A 21,332-nucleotide genomic window follows, 5' to 3' on the forward strand; every position below is an offset into this window, starting at 1 on the left:
AATACCGTGGCCAGCGGCAGCTCTGTGGTTTACCCCCCCCCCCTCTCTCTCTCTCTCCCTCTCTCTCTTTCCCTCTCCCTCTCTCTCTCCCTCTCTCTCTGTCTCTCTCTCCGGCCCTGCAGCCCTTCATCATCTCTCTCTCTCTCCCTCTCTCCCTCTCTATCTCTCTCTCCCTCTCTCTCCCTCTCTCCTTCTCTCCCTCTCTTCCTCTCTCTCCCTCTCTCCCTCTCTCTCTCTCTCTCTCCCTCTCTCTCCCTCCCTCTCTCTCTCTCTCTCTCTCTCCAGCCTTGTAGCCCTTCATCATCTCCTGTATTTACCCTTCTGGGCGATGAGCTCAGACTCCCCCGCTGGGTCTGAGCGAGCGCCGGCGTCTGCGAGGCTTCACCCAAACGAGCTCGGAAAGGCGCAGCTGGGCCGGCCCGGTTATTAAAGAGCATAAGTGTTTCAGCGCGACGAGCAGGGCCTGCCAGCACCAGTGTGTGTGTGTGTGTGTGTGTGTGTGTGTGTGTGTGTGTGTGTGTGTGTGTAGTGTGTGTAGTGTGTGTGTAGTGTGTAGTGTGTGTGTGTGTGAGAGTGAGTGGGTGTGCGCATAGAATGTTCACCCAATGAACGAGCACCGCAAAGTGTATGTGTATGGAGGCGATTCGGCTGTGTCCTGCACGCTGCAGATCTGTTAGAGTGGCCCATGTTTTCAGTGGAGGTGCATGTTGCGTGTGTGTGTGTGTGTGTGTGTGTGTGTGTGTGTGTGTGTGTGTGTGTGTGTGTGTGTGTGTGTTGTGGGGTAGAGGGGTGATCTGATAAGAAGCAGAGCACCCACACTAATAAAAAAGTTTCTCGGAGAGTACAAAGAGCTCGGTACGGAACTCTCATGTGAGATCTATAAGACTCAATATTCCGTGGCCCAGCTGGAAGGTGAACCCAGGGCTTCTATGTGGAGGAGGGTGGGGTGGGGGTAGGCAGAGTTAGGTAAACGTATCGAAATTGTCTAAATTTAGAACGATAAACCATTAACATTCCCAAGTGTCACCACTCACCAGTTATAGTCGAGGAGTTTTTTTTATTATTAAATGAATGAGATGTTTCCCGATGAACCGTAGCCAAACAGTTTCTGTTAAACTCATAGCGTTCTCAGCAGTGTTTGGTTTGCTTTGGCATATCAGGCAAACATCACTGACTGTCTGCTGGCCTCCTCTCTGCCACCCCCCGCCCCCCCACCCCTTGTATTATCCATCTTTCTTTCCTCTCTCCCTCTCTCTTTCCCTCTCTCTTTCTCTCTCGCTCTCTCTCTCCCTGAGTAAACTGTAACCTGAAAGGCACAGCCGTCCACAGGAAGAGCAGCTGTCCAAACACGCCGCCTGTGTACCTGCTCCAGCCCTCTCTTTCTCTCTTTTCTCTCTCTCTTTCTCTTTTTTTTCTCTGTCACTCTCTCTGTCCATCTCTTTATCTCATTCTCACATCTCTCCTGTCTTGCTCTATTTCCAGTGATAGCTTTCTGCCCGAGCCTTTCTCTTCTGCCCTGGTCTCGACAAAAGGAACATCGCCCTTTAGTTTGCAGAGGGATTTAAAAGCGGCTGGACAGAGCAGAAGGGAACAGCGTGCTAGCCGCATCCCTACACCATCCATGAACTCCCTCCTTTCTTTTATTTATGTACACTCACTCACTTTATTCTCTCTCTCTACCTCGCTCCCTCTCTCCCCCCTCTCTCTATAGGAAATATATCTGTCTCTATCTCTCTCTCTCTCTCTCTCTCTCTCTCTCTCTGTAGTGTACCTGCTGGCTTTAATTAGAAAAACAAAGCGTTAGCCTTTATGGCCTCATTAGCATGCTAATGTGCTAAGAATCAGGAGGTTATATAGCTGCTTGACTTTGCTCTGGGGACTGGGGCAAACACACGCTACTGTCAGACTCCATTTGTCCCCCAGCTACTGGCTCTGCCTGCGGACAAGCACATGCAGTCAGTTTCCCAAGTTTCCTTTCCCCGTTCGCAGGGTAGCCATCTTTTTCAAATCTGCTGTGGGAGCATTAGCTAAGTCATCGACTGTGATTGGTAAACCAGAAGTGTGTTTTAATGTCATTCTCACTTGGAGAAAAGGATGTTTATGGTGGTACATTGTTGGTGGCATATGTGTGCAACATGCAGTCTATTCACAGATTGGATTTTCCACTCTGTTTCCCATTCAAGAAGTCTTAATCAATGAGCGCTTATCCTCAATTAAGACACCAATGCTAATAAACTTAACTTATGCTTTTGCGAGGGTGGATGTGGCTTGTGTCAATGCCTCTTTGATAAGCCAGAACAGTGCTTCAATGAGACGTGTACTGTGGGTGCACTCTGTGCGTGTGTGCTTGTGTGTGTGTGTGTGTGTGTGTGCGTGCGTGCGTGTATGTTTGTGTGTGTGTGTGTGTGTGTGTGTGCGTACGTGCGTGCGTGTGTGTGTCTGCATGCGTGTGTGTGTGTGTGTGTGTGTGTGTGTGTGTGTCTGCGTCTGTGTGTGTGTGTGTCTTTGATAATCAAAATGATTCGTATAAACCACAGTACATTTTCCGTGCCGTGGATCTCCGTCCACAGTGGAGCCTGCCTCGTTTGAAGCTGCCCTGTTTAATGACACCCTTCACCTCTTTGTAGTGCCGCATGTGTGCACTCGTTTATGTACCAGTGGAAGGAGCGGTCGGAAAAAATCTCCCTCTCCTCCTCCTCCTCCTCCTCCTCCTCTTCCTCCTACTGACCCCTCCCCCTTCCTTCAGTTGGATCCTACTGTAGGCCTGGCAGTCCATGACAGCATCAAAGACACATCCAAAAAGAGTGGGCCGAGGGGGGATGAGGTGGAATATAATTACCGGCAAAATCACGTACAGCGGCGCGGCCCCGGACACACATCTGTGTGTCAAATGTGTTTTTGCAAACATCAGCACCGGGGAAGATAAGACGGGGATCGCCGGTGCCGTGCGCTGCCAAAAAAACGCCGTCGCAGCAACCACATGTCCGGTCCCGCCGCTTGGGCTAATGGAGCGCGGTGATTAGCGGGGTGACCGAGTAAGGTGGCATGGCACACACATACACACATACGCAGCATGTCGCTGGTCCAAGACTGCTTACTGCAGGTCAGCTTTTTAAGGAGCTTTTATTTAAGTTATGACATCATATTTAGCTCTGTGTCATTGTATATATATATCTGTGTATCGTGTGTTTTTTTCCTCCTTTGAAGTGTCCAAGCACGTCTTGGCTTTTGGTTTTGCCTGGAGGGTTTACAAAGTCTTTGGTAGAAAAAGAACAAATAAATGAAAGAAGAAATAGAAGGGAGAATGGAGTAAAAGTGAGAGAATAAACAGAGATAAAAGACCAAAATGGAGTGATTGCCAAAGAAACCTAGAAAAGAGTGGGTGAAAGAGAGAGCGAAAGTCTCTCGCTAGCACAGAGGAACATGGAGATGAAAAGCCACAAAGAGATCAATGATCTCAGTGGGGAGTCTCTTAGGAACATCCATCCCTGGGGATTACAGCCCAGCTCTTCCCAAAGCGTGGGGTTTCGGGGCAAGGCACGGGGGGGTGGATGGAGGGGGTTGTTGCGGAGGGGGTGGGGGGGGGGTGTACAGGCTTCTGCCGGGTTACTGCTGCACTGAGTCAATATTGATGTTGCCCCATTAGGCAACTTTGGTGGCTCCAAACAAGGGGATAAATAGTGGGAGGCAAACAAACAAACAGACAGAGCCGAGCACACAAACGACACACAGGGTGGTTCTCACAGGCCGCGGGCTCCTCTCTTGACTCGTGCGCCGGAGGTTGTAGCCTCTCGTCTGGACGCACCAGGGGTTTCCTTCTGGAGCCCAGTCACACAGTAGTGGTGGAGGAGGAGGCTCTTGCCTTCCCTGGGAGACATCATGCTAGCTGCCATGTTGGCTCCGCCGTGAGGGGACTTAGTGCGATAGTTTCCTGTTTCAGCGCTTTGGCATTTTCGCATTGTCCCGGAGAGATGGAGAGTGTCCCTCATGAAACCAGCAGGTCAGGCTTCACTAGTTCTGAGAGGATTCCTTCATGCTAGGACTCTAAAGGGGCTTAGCCACAGTGATTAACTTAATCTACATTGCCATGCATACACACACACACACACACACACACACACACACACAGAGAGACACCCCAAAGCAGTCTAAAAGACCCAACTACTGGAACCCCCCAAACTCCGTCCAAGGGTTCTATGTGGGAATTAAATGCCAATCACCCACCATCCACCTCGCCCGTCTCCTTTTCCCATGATTCATGGGGACAGGCCGGTATTTCGGCCGAGTGCCCCGAGAGGTGGCTGCGAGCCGGAGCGCCGTGTTGCCACGGTGAGGGCGTCACGCGTGGGTGTGCGGCGCAGATCCCGTGTCGGCCGAACGGACCAGCGGGGGGCCCCCGGCGACGGAGGCGGAGGAAAAAAAAAAAAAAGGCCGGATTAAGAGGAACCGGACAATGGAGGGGACAGGAAGATCCCTCTTGGGACCTGAGGAATTACAGGCCGCGGCATAATGCAAGGTGACAGCGAGAGGAAGTGGCGGAGTGATGTCTTATGAGATTAGCTCGCTTTTCCTCCCCAAAAGAGCCCGGCGGAGAGAATAGCTTAAAAGCGCCACACAAACACATGACAGGTCTCATCCGGATGGGGAGGGTTTTAAGGCGTTTTTTTGTCGGCGAGCGAAGCTGGTATTACACATCGGTGCACAAGGGCTGTGCTAAGAGAGACCTTTCAGCCTGGCGGCCTAATCTCTTTCTCCTTTTCACGCCAAGCTCCTTTTTATCCTCTCCCGTCTTTCACTTCCTCTTGTGCTCGTCCTCTCTCCACTGCTCCCATCTCTGTCTCTGTCACCGTCTCTCCTCCTGCCGCTGAGATGCTCATCCTTTCTCTCCCTCCCTCTCTCCCCCCATTCTCTTTCTCCCTCTTTCAATTTGTTTTTCTCCCTCTCTCCCTCCCTCCCTCCCTCCCCCCATCTCTCTCTCCCCCCATCTCTCTGCTCTCCTCTCACCCCTCTGGCTCGCTGCGGGCCCAGAGGTGCTGTGAAACACACCGTCATATTGAGCGACTTATTAAAAAGCCCCTCGCAAAAGTCATTACCATACCAACGAGCTGCCAGAGGGCACACCTCGGCGCGCGTGTAATACGTGCCGGCGCCGAGCCCGTGGGGGCATCGTGCCCCCCCCCCCCGTTCGTCAGCTGTGCCCCCATCCCCGGCTTCAATATTCATGAACGGCTTTTATCAGCGGGCGAGGTGGCACCACTCTGCCATTCCGGGTCCCGCCGATGCCCTCGGAAGCGGGCATGATTAGAGGAGATTTCTCCAGTGTTCCACTAAAGCGGTCGTGATTGTCGACGGGCTGCGGCAGGGAACGAGATGTTACACGGTGCTCCAGCATTGCCCTGTGGTGGTTATCAGTCACGCGGTGCCAGGCTTTAATCACGTTTGGGCACCATCGTTCTACGTGACCTCATTTTGTAGTCGGGAGACAACATAAAAGCCAGCGTTCCCCCCCCCCTCTTGTTTTTCCCAATTTTCCCTGACGTTTTCTCATTTTCGTTTCCTTGATTTGTGTCGCTTGTCGTCCGATCACCCTCATAAACGCTCTCCCCCCTCTCTTGTCCCCTCCAGGTTATTTGCCACCAAGTGCAGCGGCTGCATGGAGAAGATCGCTCCCACGGAGTTTGTGATGCGGGCGCTGGAGAGCGTCTACCACCTGGGCTGCTTCTGCTGCTGCGTGTGCGAGCGCCAGCTCTGCAAGGGCGACGAGTTCGTGCTCAAGGAGGGACAGCTGCTCTGCAAGAGCGACTACGAGCGCGAGAAGGAGCTGCTCAACTCGGTCAGCCCCGAGAACTCCGACTCAGGTAAGGGGAGAGGGAGAAGGGGATCTCACAATGACATGAAGGATTTGTCATACACATCTGGTACCTTGGGCCCCTTTTTGGTCATAACAGTGGCCCCAACACACACACACACACACACACACACACACACACATACACTCACACACTCACAAACACTCACACACTTACACATGAACACACAGGCGTAAGAGGAATGAGTTCGTACAGCTGTTTCTATATAGGCCTCAACAGGAGCCTCTTAAGACGCTGGTATCTAAGCATTAGGGTTTCTGGAAGCGATTAAATAGATGTATTGCGATGATTGGCAGACATGCTGCGGCGAAAGTATGCTTTTTTACTATCTCCTATCACGGGCCGAACTCTTAACAAATAATATGGCCCGCCGCCAGACCATAATGGCTAACTGCTTTGGATTAGATCACCGTCAGAAAATCATAAAAAAAAAAGATGATGAGATAAATGTATTTGCCTTAAAACCACCAATGCGTGCTGCAGAGGCCTAGAGTAACCCGCGTTCACTCTCAGGCGTTAGTTTCCGTGCGGGCCTCGTTATCTTTGATCATAGCGAAATAAAAAATATGTCGTATTTTACCGAGTCCATAACAATGTTTTCTACGGTCCTCATAGACAGATATAATGACACTGATATGCAACTGATGTTTGACGCATCATTTGATTATTTCCCTGGATGCTCAAAGGGTGCCCATATGAGTGATCTACAGTTTGTTTTCCTGTTGTTCAGACTTTTGAATGACTCTTTGACAATTAGTCATTAGCAAACTCACATATTATGTAGTGGACAAATGACTATGTCTTCAGTGAAGATGAAGAAAGGTCTCTGAAGGAGAGATGAACAATTTTAGGTTTTTCTTCATGGGGGGCAGGTAGTGCTAACAAGTTTTTCTATGGAGTTTTGTTCTTGCATGCGTTTCCTTTGTTAATTTAAAAAGGCTATTAAGCTTCCCTTACATAATTTAGTGTTTTTGTTTTTTATTTATTTTAAAAATATGTTCAATTCTTTGTTGGGGACCTCCCATAAGAGCCGAACCTCTCACTATCCCATGAAGGTTCTCATACCCACCAACCTAGCCTAGGTATTATAACACAGCAGGGTACACTAAAAACCATCATACTGATACTTACCAATACTTTACAACATCAACAACAACAAAAACATTTTCATGTTGCCAAAAGCCTCCTTTTGCTGGTTGCTCTCAATTACACCAAACTGCATCAATGTGGTTGAGATGGCTATAAAAACACACCTACCGAACCTCCACTGGTCTTTTGTGTGTTTGCCAATCAACCAGAATCTATTGGTTTCAATTGTTATTTTTTTTTATTAATTATTACAACAGACAAAAGTGAGGATGAAGACTTAGACGTGAAGCCAGAGAAGGGCACGGGAGGCCAGGGCAAGGGCAGTGACGACGGGAAAGACCCCCGCAGGCCCAAAAGACCGCGCACCATCCTGACCACCCAGCAGAGACGGGCCTTCAAAGCCTCGTTTGAGGTCTCTTCCAAACCATGCCGAAAGGTAAGAACGCAGCCACGTTTTCTCGCTCCGACTTCAAAATGTAATCAAGTGATTATGGACTCTATAACCATTACATTAATGACAGTATCATAACTACATTTGCCGTTAGATGTTATCAAGTTTACAGCAGGGTATCAGGGACTGAAATGAAATCACCTTGCATAGCTTAGTATACTGTAGCTTAGCAAGTATAGCATGTACTTCCAATACCATACCACCATGAATGCTCAGCGACCTTGTCCTGTGAGCCTATACTGAAAGTGTTCACATTTCTCCAGGTAAGAGAGACCCTGGCGGCAGAGACAGGCCTGAGTGTGCGAGTGGTCCAGGTGTGGTTCCAGAACCAAAGAGCTAAGGTGAGCAGAACCACCAGAACCTTCATCATCAGCCCTTTGAAAATATACAGCAGCAGAGTTCTGTGGTCTGCGTTGTGCTTGTACGCCCTGTGAAGCGTGTTATTGATGTCTCATGGATGTCCTCATCTCTCTCCAGATGAAGAAGTTGGCACGCAGACAGCAGCAGCAGCAAGAACAGCAAAACTCCCAGAGACTGGGTCAAGGTGTGTGTGTGTGTTTGTGTGTGTGTGCACTACATCTGCAACAAACTCCCTCTCTCCCCCTCTCTCCTTTCCTTCCCTGCTACTTCTGTGTTTTGTTTAAAACAGTTGTCAGACAACAGTATATCTGTCTTACTACAAGTCACCCACAAAACTACTGCAAAATCAGCTCGTTCTTCAGAAGCTCACCGACTTTTGGCGCTGTTGCGCACAGCTCAAAAATAAACGCTTTAGACACCTGGAACTGGTCTCATCCGGCTGTTGTGTCCAGGATGCAGATCAACTTGAGACATGAGAAGACATTGTATTCTCTACTCCCTGTCTGACCTGTCGGTCTCTTCCCCCCAGAAGTGATCTCTGGGCGTATGGAGGGTCTGATGAGCTCGTACACACCGCTGGGTCCTCCCCAGCAACAGCAGCTGGTGGCCATGGAGCCCAACGGCTACAGCACGGACCCCTTCCAGCAAGGCCTCACCCCGCCGCAGATGCCTGGAGATCATATGAACCCATATGGTGAGCAGAACTACAACACGTATTACGGTATTAGTAACGTATTCAACTCTTTATCCATCAGACACACATGCACACACATGTACATAAAACACACACACACACACACACACACACAAATACATAAATACTGTACATTTGCATGTTTCCATATGGTTATCTAGCCTGGTTTAAACCAGACTCATTCACTTCATGAATAGAGTCTGGGAACTCAATTTCCAGAACAATTGGGAAACATTTCCAACACTAGCATGGTGACGGGTGTAGACTTAACGGGTGTTAACTTTAAAATCATTGGGCCAGCCTTACTAACCACATTGATCAGAAATTCCTAACGTTACTTCTTACTTCACCTAAACATTACAAACTGACAATAAACAGCATCAGCAGTCAGGAAACAATGTACAGTATGTAGGTCTACCTTTGCTGTAAATAAATGTACACATTCTTCTGATTGCAGTTTTTGATGTTTGCAGACGTTGCTACTACTGTTCACCATAGCCACTTTTGATTTTGAAACTATAGTGTTATCCCCTCTCGTTGATGATCGGCTTGACCTTTTTGGGGTCTGATGGAAATGTCAGTGAATGGTGTTCCAGATTATTATCTCCCTGCAAAGAGATTTAGCTGGGCGTGGCCAGGCTATCTGTAACTAGCGCCCAAATCCAACCCCACATGTATCACAAGCATTTTTCCATCCAAGGTTTCAATATAATGATACTGACACACTTAGAGGCAAACAGACAGACACACACACACACACACACACACACACACACACACACAAGCTTCCCCCTCTCACACTTGTCTATACATCCATGTTGGCCTGAGGTTTGTTGTTTGGGCTGGGGATCATCAGTTTCATGATTCATGAGCGGTTTCCGTGCCGCCCCGGCCACAGAGCCAACCCACTGGCCTTTCCGGCTCCCGTGGCAACGCGGGGAAACCAATAAAGTGCCGGGGCTTATTAAAAATGTATGCGCCATCAAACTGTCCTGGGCACTGATGTAACAGTGTCATTTAGATCAGCGCAAGCCAATAAAGCAAGCATGACACCCAAGAGAGAGCTCCCATCAACCTCGCAATTAAGCACGCTGTCACTCCAGAAGGATTACAGGCCCCCCCCCCCCAATAAACACGACACGCATACACACACACACACACACACACACACACACACACACACACACACACACACACTCGCTCACTCACTCTCACATTCACATTTAGCAGCTGAATGCACCATAGCACTGAACACACCCTACCCAGGGAGCCCATTGTTATGTGTCTGTGATTTTCTTTTATTGCATCTTTGAAGAGCTGAAATATTGATTTGTGTGACAATGGTTGATAATTAGAGAGCAGCACATTTCACCACAGAGACAGACATGCTGCCTCCATTTTGCTGATGGCTCCATATAAACATTATTGTTTCTTTTAAAAAATGGAATTTGTTGGCTCCTCTCACATTGGGCACATGGGCGCTCTCTAGCTTTAGTGATGTTTGTTTATTTGCTGTTTTCTTGTTTGTTATGGGGAGAAATGTAAACAAATGTTGTTTTGTGCTCTTTTCCTTTCGCAGGGACCGACTCTGTGTTCCATGACATAGACAGCGACACGTCCCTCACCAGCCTGAGCGACTGCTTCCTGGCTGCCTCCGAGGCTGGCTCCCTGCAGTCCCGCGTGGGAAACCCCATCGATCGCCTCTACTCCATGCAGAGTTCCTACTTTGCCTCCTGAAACCAAACACCATGTTCATCTCTACAAGCCAACAAACCAACCAAACAAACAAGCAAGCAACCAACAAAACAACCATCCAAAACTGACAACTATGAACGCAAGCCTCTGCTTCCACAAAGCTGCCAGCGTAAATCAGATCGCACTGTGGTCTGGGCCTCTGACTTCCGCGGGCTCGCCAATTAGAGTGAAGAGGAAACGGACAGACTGGAAGACAACACAGACCATGTGCTTTCTTCTCCTGCCCATGGATGGGGTATGGTGGCTAACGCAGTTGAAAGCGACACTCGCCTGGTCTGCAAACTGTCATCATGATCATGGACAAAAAAAGGAAAATGAACGATTTCACCTTTCTGTGTTATTCAGATAGGAAAAATAGATAATAACTTGCTTGTCAGTCGGTCAGAAAAAAACTGATTTGTTTTGAAAATGTGCACCAGAATGACTAGGTCAGCATTTTTAAGAAGTCAACAAATTCAGCTTTAAATTGTGGACTGTGATCATTCTTTTTTTTCGTTTTTTTTTTTTTTGTTTCGTTGAAATTGACTAATAACTTGCTTCAGTGTATTGCTTGAACATAATTTTGTAATGACATAGGTGCGACATTTAGAGGTCGTCTTGACATTTGTAATAATATATCTCATACCGACGTTTTCAATTAACCCCCTTTTTTTCCTCTAACGCCCTCGCCGGGATCACCATGACAGCACCACAGAATGAGAACACAGAAGAAACACAGGATTGATTCAAAGGGAAAAATCTCATGGACACACTAGTGTATTTCAAGTGTATATAGATGTACAATGAAACTCAAGTCCCGCCGTGCATGTTGAAATGGACATCTCTCTATTTATTGAAGTGCAACATGCGCCCTGTAATACTGAGGGGGAGAAAAAAAAGCTTTATTTAAAACTAAGGACCCCAAGTGTAAAAGTAGAAGGTGCCATAAGCATAAGATAATGTGTCTTTTTTTTTATTATGAGATTGAAAGTAGTATTTTTTTGTTTCTGTTGATGTTTTAAAGATAAAAGAGTTATAGGCTGTAAATCTGTTTCGCTGTGCTTATTTATTTGTTCCTTAGGTGTGCTGTGGCTCTGTCCAGAGTGCATTTTTATCACTCCTATTTGCTAAATTACCAAAGTTTGTTGGTATTACAAATAAAAACAACTCCCCCCCCCAAAAAAAAAAAGAAAGTTGTCTCTGCAGTCTGTTACTGTCCTTGACCAGTTGAGTTGCCCCATACCGAGTGGTGGTCTTCTTTCAGACTCTCCAGAGAGGCACCGTGTCTTGCTGGGATAATGGCGTCCTACCCAGTCAGTCCACTTTCAAGTGCTCGGCTGGTTTACTGGTCCCTTGGGGACGCCTCGTACAAAGTGACTTTAATAAACACTTCAAGTGACCTCTGACCCTGCTTGTCCTTTGTGCCATCTAAAGCCGCCATTACTGAGCCTTCTGCATTTGAACTTTGAACAGACAAAGGCCTGTTATTAGCATGTCGGAGTGTAGGGCGTGTGTTATGTTTAAATAGATAAGGGATCTACTTTAGTTATATTGGGAGAGCTACTTTTCTGGTTTGCTTATGACTACATTTTATATAGTGCCCATCAGTGCATTGATACTATTGTTATAGAGTAGTAGTATGCCAGTCATTAATTGTAATGTGTGAAGTGAAGTTTAACCTAGTAATAGAGTTATTATTAGAGAGATATTGTCATTTTACTCTGGTGTTATTGATTGTTCGTTGTGAAATGAAGAACACAACAACAATGTGTTATAGCAGCTCTTTTCGGTTGAGTTACACTTTCCCTGGAGAAACTTCGAGGACGTGCACGACTGCACGTCCACGTTTTTGGAAGGTTTGAACCTGATCTGAGGTGCATGAGGTGGTACTCTCGCACAAAACGTACCTCATACAGTACTCTCATATATTATGGTTTACTAGCTGTCCTGCTGTATCTAGCTGAAAAACACTAGATGGAATTTATGAAGTGCAACCCTTCACCTCATCAAAGAAAGACTCTGTGTGTGTGAGACTGTGTGTATGTTTGTATGTGAATGTGGATTGTATGTGTGTGTATGTGTGTGTGGTCTCCTCTCCTCTGCTTGTGATATTGAAACCGTTGCGTATTTGGCAGGTCTGCGCAGCTGTTGATGGCGTTCTTGCTCGAACCTGAGGTTGCCGCCGACAAGTTCCTTCACATCTCCATGACGTCTCCGGCCTTGCACAACCTGCTATGGTTTCGGCCTGGAGACGCAGGAGAACTTGTTCAGTCTGAAGGCTGGCACAGGGGCCGCTCTCTGGAGTCCCCCACTGCTATACGCTCACGAGAGCCACATAAAAGTCAACCGACTTTCTCTGCGTTGTGGCCAAACCGGGCCGTGGTCACAGCGCACGCTACCCCTGGCCGAAAAAAAGTCACGGACATTCGACGTGTAAGGAGAAGGGTGAGGAAAAGTGTGTGTGTATGAGAGAGAGAGAGAGAGAGAGCGTGCACTCGAACACGAGAGAGAGAGAGAGAGAGAGAGAGAGAAAAAAGACAGAGAGAGAGAGGACAGCCAGAGGCTAGATACACACTCTGAGGTGTCAGGTAATAGCCGAGTCCTCCTTCATCATACTGACAGATGACGGGCTAAATCTGCTCACCACCACCCCCCCCCCCCCCCCCTCCCCCCAACCCACACACCCCAGGCCTTGTGGCAGATCTCCATGGCAATCAGCTCCACACTCCTCTCTCTCTCTCTCTTCCCCTTCATCCACTCTATAGTTGTATATTTCTGTCTCTCTGTTTCTCTGCCTCAGCAGTGCTAGGGCTTTTTTTCAGTTTTGATGGTAACACAGATTACAAACTCTCTGATGCTTGCAGATGTCAACTAAACCCGCCCCCCCCCCCCACACACACACACACACACACACACACACACACACACACACATACTGTACATACACACACAAAAAAATTAACAAATGCACCCAACGGCCATCATACATGCATACACTTGTGCACATGTCCATGATTTCTCTGAAGATCAGTTCGTAGACATCTGAGCGTTTCCACTTCTGGGTTGTTCTTACTGATGTATGAGCACATGTTTCTAATTCACAGATAATTCATGTTTTCTTCTTCTGATAATATTGATGATGAAGTGTAATTGTACAAGACAAATTGTACAGTGTTGGAAAATGTTGATTAATCTTATTCCAATTCATGACTAATAAATCATTCGCGAAGGTCAAAGGCATTGAAACAGATAGCAGGAAGCACCCTTCCTGTTTACTTAGCGTTAGCCAATGGCGGTTGATTAGCATCTGAACATGATGGTGGTGCGCGTTGTCCGTGGTTAATTATTGCAAGCGGCTCGACAGCCCCCATGTTTGTACATTGCACAACGATTCCTTCCCCTCACTTGTGTATCAGTAATTGTGAACATGAGTGGAATAACGTGATTTGCCACGCTTGGATGAAGACAAACAACAATTTCTTTTGGCAAACGCGCCATCGTCTAAAAAAAAAAAGAGTAAAGTCTTCGGTGGACGTCAGCCGCAAACAAAAGGGCGAACAGGCAGCCCATCGTTCGTGCTCACCGAGGTGGAAGTTACTGCGTCAGACAGATGTCAGTCGCCTTCCGCTTGACGGGACACGACACCTGTTGACGTGGGAGCCTGGCGGCACCTCCCAGGTAACTGAGAGGAGAATGGCCAAACCTCAGTGGAAGGGCCCAGGGACGGCGCCCCTTAGCGGTCACAGAAACAAGGGTTTTCTGTGAAGTGTCTGACGCCCAGGGAAAGCTAGCAAGCTAACCAGTATATTTGCATGTAGTCTGGTTTGGCAGGACAGGTTACAGCCGTGTCCTGTGTGCGGTAGCGTCCTCAGGTGCAGGAGAGAACATAACGTCTCCATGGTGAACAGGTGGGTGAACCTTCAACATCAGTATGACCCGGGCATTTGGGTTGTGGAGGAGAGGGGGGGTAGGGGGGGTGGGACAGACGTTTTGTGTGTGTGTGTGTGTGTGTGTGTGTGTGTGGAACGTTTCTAACGCTGTAGTATTTTATCCCTCTTATCGCGATACTCATCTGACATCACAGGTGCGAGGAGGAGCAGCCCGTCCATCAAGTAGCCGTCGCTGAGGCATGATAACACTCTCCGCCTTCAGGGTGTGTGTGTATGTGCGTGTGTGTGTGTGTGCGTGTCTGTGTGTCTGTGTGTGTGTATGTGTGTGTGTGTGTGTGTGTGTGTGTGTGTGTGTGTGTGTGTGTGTCTGTGTGTGTGTGTGTGTGTGTGTATGCACGGCTTGGCCAGTGTTGCTGACCCATGGGCTGGCCTGTCTGTGTGGACGCGTTTGAGGTCTCTGGTGTGACAGTCAAAAATGACAAAAGGCCGTCTCAAGGCTTTTAGTTTTGCCACAACTTTCTCACCTTCTGAGAAATTACTGCCATACTTTTCCTCACCTTTAGGGCTAGGCCCACTCTGTGATTGATTGGTGATGTCTGAGGCAGAACGAATGGCTGCCAAAGGCTAACCAGCACACAGCTCGCTCTATTTGATCTTCCCAGCAGGGCAGGTTTGATATAGATGCTGACTTTCCATTCAACTGTTTATCTCACATAGTTGATCTTTTAAATAAAAAAAAAACGTTTTTGCACCTTCCCATACATTACCACACTTTTCACTTGAGTTGCTGTTCTAGAAGAATTTTTGATAAGATGTCTCTCTTGCTCTCTCTCTCTCTCTCTCTCTCTCTCTCTCTCTCTCTCTCTCTCTCTCTCTCACTCCCTCCCTCCCTCTCTCTCTCATTCTCTCTGTGTGTTTGTGTGTATGTGTCCACTTAAAAATTCCCTCCGAGGTGAAGAGAAGGAGCAGCCCTTGATGATTATAGAGGGCTGAGGAGGCTCCACTTAAGAAGCTATAAGCTTAGGCGTGTGGTTTACTGTAAACAACTCAGGGGTCAACAGACTTTGAAAGAAATCAAGAAGATACCCCGCACAGCATTCAGGTGACCTGATCTGGAATCAAAGGAAAGATTTCAGTGTAGTGTTCACAGATTAGCTCCTTCATGTCATTTGTGGTAGTGTTTTGGAGTGAGTTTGAACACTCGGGCAGAAGCTTGTCTTGCTGTGTCTCTCCACTCAGGTGAAAGTAATAGGTTCATGCTTCATTTATCTTTACGCACACAAACTGAGCAAACTCAGGGCTGATTCAAGTGTGTGGTGGTTCAACTACAATATTGTCTCGGAGCACGCAATCAGTTATGACTCAGACAGCTCTTTTTTTAAATCAGTATTTACCTATTTGTCTTTCTGGGGGGGCGGGGGGGGGGATTGTCTATGTGGATTCAGAACACATCACCACTGATTTTTTTCATTCAAAATGTTACAACAAAGTGGAATAATTCATAAGTAAATACTTGCTTGTGAATTAGATTTATACATCGTAGATGTCATCCAGGTAATCCTAAATTAAACTGTATAAATGTGTCTGTGCCGTGACGCTTTGGCTTGTAGCTTCTGCTCCTGTAAGATCCTGTCCTTGTTGCACATGCGCTGTGCCTATTGTATTCGTGTTGGTGTTATTGTAATGCTTTAATGCATTGCTGCTGCGATGTTGGAAGTGCAGCAGCGTTACAAGGGAGCTACACCAGGCGCATGAGTGAAGCGTTCCGTTCGCGATGCGTAAAATCCATTTTAGAAGAATGGTCTGTTTTTTTTCTGAATGTACGCGCCATGTTGCGTCTGGTGTAAACACTTCCATTGATTATAATGATCATTAACTGCTGCAGCATTCACGTCGCTAACAGAACGCTTCAGTTACGCGCCTGGTGTAGCTCCTCCTTTGGCCTGCAGCCTCTGCTCCTGTTAGATCCTCCATCTCTGGGCCTATTGTATTTCCCGTTGGTGTTTTTGTAATGTTTTTATGCAATGCTGCAGCGGTGTTGGAAGTGCAGCAGCGTCGGTGTGGCTAGCAGCCCTAGCTGCCGGCCACTCCCGGGCAAGCCCGGTCCGCTGCTCTCCGAGGGGCCGGCGCTGGGGCGACCCCGAGGCTACTGACACGCTAATGTGCCGGGGCACTGACCCCTCTCACCTCCAACACCCTCGCAGGCTCCTCACCCGCCCTGTTGCAATCGCAGATCCCAGCCGCCCCAGCCCTCCCCCAAGGAAAGGCACTTATATTGCATTAAAACTGCCCAGCGTTTCAATATGACCTGTCATTTCTATATGGATCCCCCCCACCCAACCCCATTTATTTGGTCTCTCCAGTCTGTGGTGACCAGCTTTTTATATAATTGATTTCAGAGCAGTTAATCGAGTTATCCAACGTTGTAATTACTCTATTTCATACGCTGTGCCACGTATGTATTCATCTCCAAGACAGATGACACGTAATGGTGATTTCAAAGGAGGACAAGCCCAAGTGGAGACCGCGGAGTCATCAGTTATGGATGTCATGTCACCTTTGAGGAGGGGGGCCGGCGACTGACCCAATGAGAATGTGCTTTAATTAAGTCTGGAATGGGAGAATGAACACACAGCGGGGAAGCTAACACCGGGCCCGCTAGAGTAATGCTAACACCACGGACACCAGCGCCTTTGTGAGCGAGGGGATGTTGGTTATTTTGAGAAGCCACCATTTGTGTTGGCGTAAGGGGGCAACTCGAGTAACGGGGCGGCCAGCCTTCGAACAAATATTGGGCTGAGGGATCCACTCTCGCCCTGCAGCGTATCGCGCTGATTAGCCGAGTTTGGGTGCCTTTCGCTCCCTTCTTCTTCTACCTGGCGCAGAGATGTTTTAGTAACCTTTGACTCTGACCCACGTGTTGTGAGGATCATCAAAAGTCAACAAGACCCTGCTTAACTGGCTCCGCTCCAGAGTCAAACCATCACAGTGAAAGTGTGGCAGGGACATGGGACAGGCATCACAGACTCGTGGATCTTTTTTTTTATATCTGTCCTACTCTAACGCATGTCCACTCTCCTCGTTGACACACCTCATAGTACCGAGGCACTGGATGTCTTTGCTGATCATTTTCACTCACAACACATGCTGGCTTCAGCTTCAGTCACTTCAGGGTTGAGGGTCCTGGACGCCTCCTCCGTGAAACACTGACCGGATATTAACTATACCAAAATATTTTCCCTCGGTCACAGCCAGGCCCACTCAAAGAATCCCTGTCTCTCTGCTATGTCAAAAGACCTTTGCTCCTGGTTTCTGAGACCCCCATTTCAATTTGGCGTAGGCTAGTTCCCCCTCCACCCCCCCATGCCATACCTCACATACCACTGCAACGCGAGCAAAGAGAGTAAATGTGCATATTTGTTTGACGGATTAATTCAATAAGTGAGGCAAATAAATCCGTCTGCTGACCGCTGTTCTTCTTGGACGCCGTTCCTGGTGTGGCGGGTCAAGTGACGACAATCCTCCTGCTCCGGCCGAACGTGAGACGTCAACATTTACAAGCCGATTGCTTCCCTCGTTGCCAATAAACACCAGCTGAGAGATACAGTATATGGAGAACGTCCTGTATATTAGAAAATTAGGTTTCTTCAGTCCATCCTTACGCATGAGACATCAATATTTATAAGAGAATCATCTTCCTCTTTGCCAAAAAAGACCATGCATTCACATGGATCTACATTTAAATGAAGAACTTGCAGATTTTAAAGAGTTTTGCAGTATTTCATCATATATTATCGTCATATATGTCATTTTGCGGTATATAACCCAAAAGTCCCATCAAGGTAATTGGATGTGGCAAAGTCAAACACTTCAAATGCCCCCTGATGCCTGATCCCCCAGGGATTCACCCCATTGGCCCAGGGGGGCAGGCTGATCGCTTCAGTCACGCTAATCCTGCGCTGCCATTGGCCAGCATCTGTTTTGTTTTCATTTTTGTGTATCATTAGTGCCTACCGGTACATGTCTGTGGAATGCAGGAGGGCTGTTTGAAGCCCGACCTAGATGTCGGGGCGCTGGGGGCCCGGGGCAGTGCATGCCTCGACGACGACCTCAAGGGTTAACTCAGACCATCGGCACCTACACCTCGCCGTCGCCCGCGGCGACTGTCACACGTCTCACAGCGCCGTGGGACGGATCGGACCCGACCCGACCCACATGACTTGACAAGGTCCACCAAGAGAAAGAGTGTAAGAGTGAGAGACAGAAAGGCAGAGTGTGTGTGTGTGTGTGTGTGTGTGTGTATGGTGTGCGTGTATGGTGTGTGTGAGAAAAAGAGATAGAGATTAAGGATGACAGAGTGAGATGCACAAGCAAGAGATAGTTGAAGGATTAGTATCTTTGGAGTGTGTGTGTGTCTTTTTGACGTGGGCTATGATATACTTGGCTTTTCCATAAAGGTCAAACTGTATGAGGCACCTCTCACCTCTAGCGCAGTAAAATAGAAGTTTCCAGAGCCCTCTGAGTGAAGGCCAACTATGAGGTGTCTGTGTATGTGGACCGTAATAATTTACTACCTCTACTCCTTGAGAAAGAAAACATTATTTAAAAGGTGTATATCTTATAAAGACATAAATATATTCTCAATAAATCCAAAGATAAAGTTATTTTCTCTTTTAATTGGGTGCTTTCGAGGTGAAAACAGGCAAGAGTGAAGAGAGAAAGATTGATCTGCAGTGATCTACAGAAAGCCCCCATACTTATAGAACGGCACTCCATATAATGCCAAACAAGCAGTGTGTATAATACTTTACATGCTGCTGTAACACACTGTTGTGAAAGATCAATCAGTTTATTTGTTCGCTTTTTATGAAATACTTGTGCGGTGGATCGACTCGGTGTGTGTAAAACCATAATCAGAGTTTAGACAGAGCGTTGCTGTTAGATTTTCCCTCGCACAGTGTTTGCTTAGTGAGGAAATGGACCCATCATAACTTTTACAGCAGGTTTTATATGGCTTTTTTAATTAGCTAATCAATCAGATCTCCAAACACTCCAGTGGATTTTCCAGAAAGGCTTTTCATAAACTACATGCACACGTGGATTTACCTGTCTTCCTTGTGTCAAACTGGATTGATCTTTTTCAGAAAGGGCTGATAACATCATTGAGGCATAAGTATCAGAAACATTAAGCGATGTCTCCAAATATCAGTGACCAGTTGTTTCATTGTTCATTTATTACTGCAGGCAAATACACATAACAATCGGCCAGTTCAAGCAAACAAAGCACTTATTGCAAAACACGGGTCTTACAGCTCCCACACACATAGCCAGTTTAGATGTCTGTCCTAACAGCATTGTTTTGTCCAGTAAAGATTTACTTTGTCCTCTTCTTTCATACTTAAGGTAAACAAAAGTCACTCACAAACACACTCATCGAAATATACTTCATTGAGTTGTTTTTGCTGTTCTTCTGTGCAGAAAGTGTGGAAAGACAATACACTTTCAGTAAATATGGGTGTTGAGGATGCAGAACAAACTGAAAAATGATCATTTTCTTTAGGTACATAAAAGCCAATCCTAATAGATTTGATATTTAATATTGTACAATAAGAAGTTTTGAAGTTTTACATAACGATGGCTTCTCCTTTCATCATGGACAGTCATAACAGAAGAGGTCAACCGTGTTATGTAAATCATGGTGGTCATGTCTGTTTTAAAAAGAGAACAGAAGGTGTGCTTGCTTAATTCATCTGAGGACGACAAGGTCTCACATTTTTGAAATTCAGCCAGAAGGAATGACCACCAGACACAATTGATCGATTCACCTTTAAACCAATCACTTTTCCATTTCTAAACAACACTTTTCCATTTCTCAACACACAAAATCCCATTTCAGCAGCATATTGAATACCAAACTCATCAACATTAAAAATGTCGGCCACACTTGTTAAGTCCGCCTGCAGACTATCCACAGATGCTCAGATTATCAGCAAACTGTGTGTTGACATTCTGTTAACTACAATTTTATTATGGCTAAGGTTATGGGTTTGATTTGGTTAGGGTGATATTCAGTAATTGTTCAAAATTGTTATAATAGAAATAAAAGCGGATAGAAATTAATGATTTCCAATTACTTACAATAAGTAGTGATTCTAAATACATTTAGAATTATAGAATGTAATAACACATTTATACATTTTGTAGATGCAAGTAAACATTTTAGGAGAAAATTCATAACACATTCATAAACCCTTGCCTCTCATGTTGGTAAAATTAACAACAGTTCTGGCTTACAAGAAGAGAGAGAGAAACAGAGAGGAGGAGTGGAGAGAGAAAAAGAGAGGGATGAAGAATGCTAGAGGGAGGAAAACAGAAGCTGTGGTTTGGTCCCGAGCTGCCCGCTGCCCCTCTCTGTCTGCCCGCCTCCTGTAAAGCCGTTTTATGTGTCCGTTGGCACTGTGGCGCTGTGACCAGCCGACCGCCTGCCTGTCTGGGTGCCAGCTCCTTGGCATGGAGCAGGGGAGGCATGGAGCGCTCTTTTTGAATGGTCAGTGGGATTAATACAAATGCTGTTTTGTGTGGTCGTCGGAGCCACTTAGGGCAATGCCCGCCAGTGTTGAACAGTTCATTGAAGGGGCAGAATGAGTCACGACCTGTGTGCCATTTTTTTTTTTTTTTTTTTTTTTTTGTCAATGGCATTTGCTCCTTGAATAAAGTCAGGAGGACATGTATGTTTTTTTATTTTCCTTAGCCTATATGCATCACCACACATCACTTATGGAGGATGAATGTAAATAAACGTTGGTTATTGTGTTTTTTGAAATGTATCTCTTCTGGTACACGGTGAATGCACCGCGGGTGGTCTATTTGAGGCATTAGCTGAACTGAGGTGACATTTTCATTTCACTTCAGTTTATTTTGACGCCAGTGCTAATTTGTTCTCCTTTCCTCCTTCTTGAGAACTAAACACTTTGAAAACTTGACACTCTTTGTAGGCCTATATAGAAAATATGGCTTTTGTCTTTCTCTTGTTTCTCTTGTTGTCCACTTTGAGTTGGCGTGTCTTGTTGGCGTGTTTTGTTTTTTTTCTTTGCGCAGTGAAAAGACTGCGGCTCTGTCAAACAGCTTCTACATGTGCCCGTAAAGTTTCATAGTGTTCCTTCATAGCTCCTGTTTGAAGGGTGTCCTCCACACTGTCTAGTTCAGGAGGTGAGGTGAGAGAGAGTGGGAGAAAGAAAGACAAA

The 21,332-nt window shown here is 46.8% G+C and overlaps 1 protein-coding gene across 1 annotated transcript in view; it reads left to right on the plus strand.

Moving 5' to 3' along the window:
* Positions 1-10,201, plus strand: part of lmx1ba (LIM homeobox transcription factor 1, beta a) — a 48,709-nt gene extending 38,508 nt beyond the window's left edge. The window contains exons 3-8 of the mRNA XM_062554650.1: positions 5,626-5,858; positions 7,217-7,395; positions 7,674-7,751; positions 7,888-7,954; positions 8,300-8,464; positions 10,044-10,201. Coding sequence (XP_062410634.1) covers positions 5,626-5,858; positions 7,217-7,395; positions 7,674-7,751; positions 7,888-7,954; positions 8,300-8,464; positions 10,044-10,201 — 880 coding nt within the window. The remainder of the gene's footprint in view (positions 1-5,625; positions 5,859-7,216; positions 7,396-7,673; positions 7,752-7,887; positions 7,955-8,299; positions 8,465-10,043) is intronic.
* The last annotated feature ends 11,131 nt before the right edge of the window (positions 10,202-21,332 follow it).

This window comes from Sardina pilchardus, chromosome 14 (genome assembly GCF_963854185.1).
Source record: "Sardina pilchardus chromosome 14, fSarPil1.1, whole genome shotgun sequence".
Taxonomy (NCBI): domain Eukaryota; kingdom Metazoa; phylum Chordata; class Actinopteri; order Clupeiformes; family Clupeidae; genus Sardina; species Sardina pilchardus.